The 7442-nt window shown below is 35.4% G+C and overlaps 1 protein-coding gene across 2 annotated transcripts in view; it reads left to right on the top strand.

Annotated features, from left to right (window-relative positions):
• The window catches only part of nphp3 (nephronophthisis 3), a 28312-nt gene that overhangs the window by 3255 nt on the left and 17615 nt on the right, over positions 1 to 7442 (top strand). For both annotated transcript variants that reach the window (XM_016530257.1, XM_016530256.1), the window contains 11 exons: positions 414 to 814; positions 2148 to 2273; positions 2483 to 2633; positions 3343 to 3495; positions 3568 to 3701; positions 3784 to 3944; positions 4026 to 4203; positions 4710 to 4784; positions 5407 to 5562; positions 5818 to 5921; positions 6016 to 6130. In XM_016530257.1, the coding sequence (XP_016385743.1) occupies positions 491 to 814; positions 2148 to 2273; positions 2483 to 2633; positions 3343 to 3495; positions 3568 to 3701; positions 3784 to 3944; positions 4026 to 4203; positions 4710 to 4784; positions 5407 to 5562; positions 5818 to 5921; positions 6016 to 6130 (1677 nt within the window). In that variant the 5' untranslated portion in view covers positions 414 to 490. The remainder of the gene's footprint in view (positions 1 to 413; positions 815 to 2147; positions 2274 to 2482; positions 2634 to 3342; positions 3496 to 3567; positions 3702 to 3783; positions 3945 to 4025; positions 4204 to 4709; positions 4785 to 5406; positions 5563 to 5817; positions 5922 to 6015; positions 6131 to 7442) is intronic.

The raw sequence follows: 7442 nt of genomic DNA, 5'->3' as shown, positions 1-7442 counted from the left end.
TTTTTTTTTTTTTTTTTTTTTTTTTTTTTTTTAATTAATGTCTTGGTTTGATGTTTTGTTTTATAATGGCATTTTTAAGTGTGGCTCAGCTGTGCAGATACTTTTTGGAGCCACTGTACATAGGAAATATTTCCAGTAGATTAACTTGTTGAAAGAATTATGCACTTTTTAAAATCTATTTATTTATTTATTTATTTTGAAATGTTGACCTACAAGTTTTAAAGGTCAGTCTATAGTGCATTAACTTCAGGACCATACATATCCAGTTCTCAAATACCACAAAACAAGACTTTTTAGTCCTGTGTAGGACTACTGCTCTACTGTTTTGATATACAATTTCAAATTGTATTTAAAATCCATGATTAAATGTATCAGAACTGATGCACACTGCTTCTGTTTCCTGTTTCCAACAGAACCATCAGTGTTCAATCTGCAAGAGTGTGAGTGATCTAGCTGACAGGTGTCTTTGTGGCACCTCTCATCAGTAGTTATGGGTACGGCATCCTCTCTGGTGAGCCCCAGTGAGGTGATTGAGGATGCTTACGGTGGTGAGGGAGGTGAGGCGTGTGAGATACCGGTGGAGGTGAAGCCAAAGGCACGTCTGCTGCGGAGCTCCTTCCGCCGCGGGCCTCGTGTCATCGGCGCCAGCTTCAAATCTACCGGATCGGTGGAACTGGAGTACGCCGCTGAGTATGAGCGCCTCAGGAAAGACTACGAGATCTTTAGGGTCAGCAAGAACAATGAGATCGCCTCCATGCAGAAGAAAGAAGCCAAGCTGGATGAGGAGAACAAGAGACTGCGTGCTGAGCTGCAGGTTTGAGAGAGAATAAGAAAATCTGATCTTTTTATGTGGGTCAGTGACAAAAAAGAGTGTTGGACAGAAATAAAGAAAAATGAGAAAAGAAAATGAGGAAAACAAAGAAAAATGATTTTAAAAATCTAGTTTGAAACATCTACCAAGTTTTTAGGAATGTTCTGCTTGTATTAATCTTGGTTTTATACTATTTTTAAGAAAAACTGCATTTAATGGTTCAAAATGTCATTTAGTACACTATGACTGCATGTGACGGTACACATCTTAATTTTGAAAAACTTATTACAATATATTTTTCAAGGTAAAATTTATATCTAAATCTTTTCAATTTTAAATAAATATTTATTTACAGTTATGATGATTTTTCCTTTCTATGATTTTCTTTGATGTTTTGTGTTTTTAATGCATATTTTTGGCTGCGCCACATGACTTTAATTTAGTAGGAAAAAGTTTATTAAAGAATTATAAACGGTGTAGCAGTTTTGTTCATTTTTTTTTCTAATAAACAATTATAATAGATTATACCAAAAATGTCATTCTTTTAATTGTGTTTTCCTTCATTTTAATATCAGGACAGTTCAGTAAGATATAACACTTTTTGACTTTATGCCCCCCAAAATATCAAAATGATTTTTTTTTTCTATTTTTGAAGGAAATTTAATTTTCTATCTGAAATATTATTATTATTATTGGTATTATTTGCTTCACTGTACTAAAGAGTGGTCTTTAGACTGTCTCTGAGTGCTTTAGTTTGCTTCAGTATGCTTGAGTTTTCGATAAGCTGAGAGATAACAGGAAATCGATATAATGTGTGTGTGAGACAAGTGTGAGATGAGAAATACTATTTTATACCTAGCTTCTTAAAAGATTATTTGCATTAAATACTTAGAAACACATCTAGGGGACATAGTTGGACACCTTTAATGGACACATATCTTGAGTATGCATTATGATTGGTTGAGATAGAAGCATCCTGATTTGAGTAGGGTATAAATACTGAGTTAAGGTATTTTCTCTTTGTCGCAATCTACAGCCAACACTGAATGGCAAGAAAATAAATCTTCAAAAGACTTTTGTCTCATACCTTTATTGAAATAGAAAACTGCCCGACACTATTAATTAATCAAAAACTTGAATTATCATAGAACAAGTGTATACAAATCATTGTATGTACAGTATGAACTGCATTTTAATAAATTTTTGAATATCTTTTGAATCAATAGAAATATAGAATGTTCCAAATGCAAAGAAATTCTGAAATTAATGTTAATTTTCTCAACATTTCTATCAAACTACTTAAGGTTTGCTGATTCTGTGTTTCTCTGGTTGTCAGGCTCTTCAGAAGACTTACCAGAAGATTCTTCGAGAGAAGGAAAGTGCCCTGGAGGCAAAGTATCAAGCCATGGAGAGAGCTGCCACCTTTGAGCACGACAGAGACAAGGTCAAACGGCAGTTTAAGGTGTGAATCTTATTCTCTTCTCTCTCTCTCACAGTAACTTTAAGAACTGACTTATTAAAAATTATTACCTTGCACAATCCTAAATCTTCCCAAGACTGTCTTATCTCTTTAGCCTCTAGCTGTTCTAGTTTCAGTTTGCCTGTCACTGCATTCTTTACCTCACCAATGTGTTTCCTTCATCTTTATTTCTGTCCTAAATCACCCGGTAGATATTCCGGGAGACTAAAGAAAAGGAAATTCAGGATTTGCTGCGGGCAAAACGAGATCTGGAGTCAAAACTTCAGCAGCTGCAGGCTCAAGGCATTCAGATTTATGATCCAGCAGACTCGGATTCAGACGACAACGGCGCCACTGTCACCAGTAAGAATGTGGCAGATCAATTTCACAAGAGAAACTAGATCTTTACACTTTCTGAAGAAAATGAGCATCCACATGTGATGCATGATGCAGATTTCTCACACTGACTCAACTTTATTTGAAAGAGGAAGTAGCTCTTTCAAAGATAGTTGGATAGATAGTTCTTATATCTATTTTTAAATCTGGTTCAGTTCGGTGCATGTCATTTTAAAAGTGTCTGTGTATCTATATATCTTTATGATAATTTATTTATTTACTTTTTTGTTGATCTATTTATTATTTAATTTAAATTGTTTATCTTTTTGTTTATATATTCATTTATTAATTGATGTATGCGTCTGTTATTTGTTTATTATTTATTTATTTGTTTGTTTTAATTTGTTTATCTGTTTCTTAATTAAACTATGTGTTTATTTATTTTAATTTGTTTATCTTTTTCTATCTGTCTGTCCACCTGTCCATCCAATTGTTTATTTAATTTGTGTATTTATTTATTTATTAATTTGTTTGTTTGTTTATTGATTTTCATTTATTTTAAATGTGATTATTGTCTATACCTAGCAAAAGTATTAAACGGTAAATAAAAAGTAATTTATAATTATTATAATTTTTTTGCTACTGTACAGCTAAATATCTACAAAACTCTAGAGTGAAGCATTGTGAAACCAAAATTTCAATACCAGTGCATCCCTAATGTCCACTCTGTGTGCAGCTGCAGGAACTCAGTGTGAGTACTGGAGTGGTGGCGTGTTGGGCAGCGAGCCGTCCATGGGCAGTATGATGCAGTTACAGCAGACACACAGGGGTCCAGAATTCGCTCACAGTCTCATCGACGTGGAGGGGCCGTTTGCCAATGTCAGCAGAGGTGAGTTTGCACCTGTGTGTGCAGTTGTAGGTATGCTTGCATGTATGCTGATTTTTTTGTGTGCTGTTTCAGATGATTGGGATGCAGCTGTAGCCAGTCTGCTGCAAGTTTCTCCTCACGTCTCTCAGGCTCTGTGGAGTAACACAATCCGCTGCTACCTCATATACACACAGGAGACCAGAGCGGAGATGCAGACCTTTATACAGGTACACATGCTTAGATAACACATCTTAAATACATGCATTCTCACATTTTAACACTCTTCATCCATTTGTCTCTCTCTTTCAGACTCATTCTTTGAGGCTGCAGAGGTTTTGTGAGGGTTTGGGTCATTTCTACCTGAACGTGTCATTTCCTGAGGAGAAAGCCGCTCTGTATGCTGCTGAACGCAGGCAGGAGATCGAGAGGAGCTCTGTGTGTGTGCTGCTACTCAAGTCCTCAGTGTCCAGGTGATACTCTATCTTTGTATCTTACTTTTTTTATCATGTTATTGTTGATATGAATCACATGAATGTGTTTTGCTGTTTTAGTTGTGTTGTGGAGGATGTGGAGGAAGCATTTGTGAAAACCCCAGACTCTCGGCCTCTCTTGCTGTATTTGCGAACTGGTGACAGAAAAGGAGAAAAGGAAGAGGTGTCCACCCTCAGTCCATCCACTAGAGACTTGCTGGAGAGAGTTAACAAAGCTGACAAGAGTGCCAAACTTAAAGTAATTTCAAATGATTCATATGGGTTTAAAAATTCTACTGAAAGTTCTAAAGGTTTTTTCTGTCTTTTTTTGTTGTTGTTGAAAGATCATAAGGGTTTCAAGGGTTTTTCTGAAGCTTCTATAGGTTATAAAGTTCCTTTTAAGATTCATTTATATAGCACTTTTAAGTTTCATATATAGCACCACTATGTGGTGGTAATACTTTAACCCTCTTACGCTTTTAGAAAAAGGATCACACCTTGACTGTATGCGGTCATTTTTGACTGTGAATATTAAGTAAGATGTTTTTAAAGAAATTATTGAATATCTAAACAAGTTACCAGGTTTTGAACCACTCAGATTGAGGAAACCATAAAAAAATGAAAATGAAATTAGTAAAACAATGTCCAAAAAACCTATAAGGATTAAAGGAATTTCAAATATAAAAAAAAGATACTGTGAAGTGTGCAGTTCACATTCACGCTTTATTTTTGATGAATTATTCTTTGCTGCTTTTTTTTCTGCAGGTAGTGGATTATGCAGGGTCTGTAGAGGGTGGAGCTGCTCTTATCTTCACTCAACTTGAAAGAATTATCAAACAGGTACACACACACCCACAGGAAAACACATGTGGGTGTTGGTGTTAATAGCATGCTTGTAGTTTGTCCATAGTGTTCTCAGATCATGAACTTGAGATATGATTGGGTTAAAAATCACCCAGCTGTCAAGAGCTTTATAAATACTGGGCAGCACACATGCTGGGTTAAACTAACAATGCAAGTAGGGTTGCTTATCATTGTCAGCCAATATATTTTACCTTATAAATGCTTACTATTTTAAATATTTACAGCAAAAATAATATATGTAATAGATTAACAGTGAAATTAAATAGGTTTTTAGGTCTACATGAAAATACAGTAGGAGCAGCCTCAGTGGACTGGCAAGTGAAAATGACTGTTGATAGTCCAGATTGGAACAGAAAAACCAGAAGTGGGTAACTTAGAGATTGTGTATTGTTTCTACTGTTAGTAAAACTGACCCAGCCACTGAAGTAAAAAAAAACAACGACCTAACACTGAAAGTAACCCGAGCGTTTGTGTAAAAATATAAGCATTGTTAGAATGTGGTTCACTATTTAAGGTTCTGAAAGAGGAACATCTTAAGGAGATGCATGATGTTAAACAGAAAGAGACATTTCTACAAGATTTTTCTCTCTTTCTTCAGGAGTTGTTGGGATTGGAGTTAGAAGAGAGTGGAGAGGTGGAGGAGAGAGAAGAGGAAGACTCTGGTGATGTGCTGTGGGACCTTCATGATGAGCAGGAGCAGATTGAGGCGTTCCAGCATGCTTGCAGCGCTGCTTCCAGATTCAGCTTCCAGAAGGCACGATGGCTCTCTGTTATCATTTTCTGTATTGTTCATTATGGACCTAGTATTTTAACTGATGAGTAGGTCCACAAGAAATCTGAAGGAAGATCTGTATTCTGTATTTGACGATAACTGAAAGTACTACACACATATTGATAGCTAAAATGATTATTATCAGAGTAACCAAATATTGAATTAACTGTAGCCTATACGAATGGCAGGAAATGTGTAAATTCAATGAGTTGAATGCTGTATTGATTCTTTTTACAGTATGTTGACCAACTCAATGACATGGTAGCCGCCCCTCCACCCACCCCACCACTGCTGGTATCTGGTGCACCTGGATCGGGCAAATCACTTTTGCTCGCTAAATGGTTGTTTCATCTTAACTCTAAATATTAAGTATTATTGCACAATAATGATATAGGTCAATTTTCACATAGTAAAAAATATGTCATTTCTCTGCAGGATAGAGTTACAGCAGAAACACTCTCCCAACACCCTCATTCTGTATCACTTCACAGGACATCCTCTTTCTACCAGCACAGATCCAGTGCTCATCATTAAGCGCCTCACAGTGAAGGTCAGACACAGATACACACGCTCATTTCACTCTATTTAGCTCCTTAAACTGTGAAAAGAACAGAGACAGAGACCAGCATCTGTTTCGTTATACCTAGCACTTTATGACACGCAGCCTGCACTGTATAGGGCTTTTCACACTGGAAATTGATAAACCATTGTCATATTTAACCCTAACGTTACTATAATCCTGGGTTGTCTTATTTTATGCTATTTATACTTTGTTTTGGGACGGTCGATTTTGCCATCATTGGTCGACATTTTCAGATGTCCCCTGAGGATGAAACTATACACAATTATAACTACAGTGCCATTCAAAAGTTGATAAGGGGTTGATAAGATTTTTTTTTTAAAAGAAGTATCTTAAAAGATCACCAAGGCTGCATTTATTTGATCACAAACACAATAAAAACATTAATATTGTGAAATATTATTACAATTATACATAATTGTTTTCTTTTTTTACTATATTTTAAAATGTAATTTATTCCTGTTACTGTGCTGTTTTTTTTCTTTCAAGATTCTTTGAATAGAAAGTATAAAATAAAAACATTTATTTGAAATGGAAATCTTTTTTAATACTATAAATGTCTTTAGTGTTACTTTTGATGAGCTTAATGTGTTCATTTTTTTAATCATATTATTCAATTTATTAATTCATTCAAAAAAAAAAAACTAAAGAAATAAAATCTTACTGACCCTAAACTTTTGAACAGTAGTAGACAACATGTTGTCTGCAATATTAAATAACTGGCTTTTATATTGTTAATGTATGGAGGCCAAAGCTAAATTATTAAAAGATAATATGTTAAATATTGATTTTGTAATAAATGTTTTTTTGATAAATGTCCCTTTTAAAGGAATCCTAGATGTACAGTGGAGATCAAAATTACAATCCATAAATACTTGATTTTCTCTAAAATATTGTAAATCTTCATCGCTCAAAATTTGAAGGAATATTAGCTGTGGGTATACCACTGATCCACTAACATGTTTGACAAAATAACCACGGCATTTAAACACCTTTATTTTGTGGAAAACACAGTGATCAAAATTAGAGAACAGTAACAGCTGTAGCACGAAAGAAGATTACAACTAAAATTTTGGAGGGTCACAGCTGTCAAAAATTAGTAGGAAGTGTACAGGCCCTCGGTTTGAGTGACTTCAGCACATCTGCGACTGCAGAATATCGTGAGTGAGTGAGTGAGTGAGTGAGTGAGTGATTGAGTATGGTGACCAGGGCAGGACTTACGGGGCCGGGGGCCCCTGGGCTTGAGGTTATGTTTGGGCCCCATACCTATACTACAAATGCC

This window comes from Sinocyclocheilus rhinocerous, unplaced genomic scaffold (genome assembly GCF_001515625.1).
Source record: "Sinocyclocheilus rhinocerous isolate Xijiao unplaced genomic scaffold, SAMN03320098_v1.1 scaffold754, whole genome shotgun sequence".
NCBI lineage: Eukaryota > Metazoa > Chordata > Actinopteri > Cypriniformes > Cyprinidae > Sinocyclocheilus > Sinocyclocheilus rhinocerous.
This window is presented reverse-complemented; position numbering and strand designations above follow the sequence as displayed.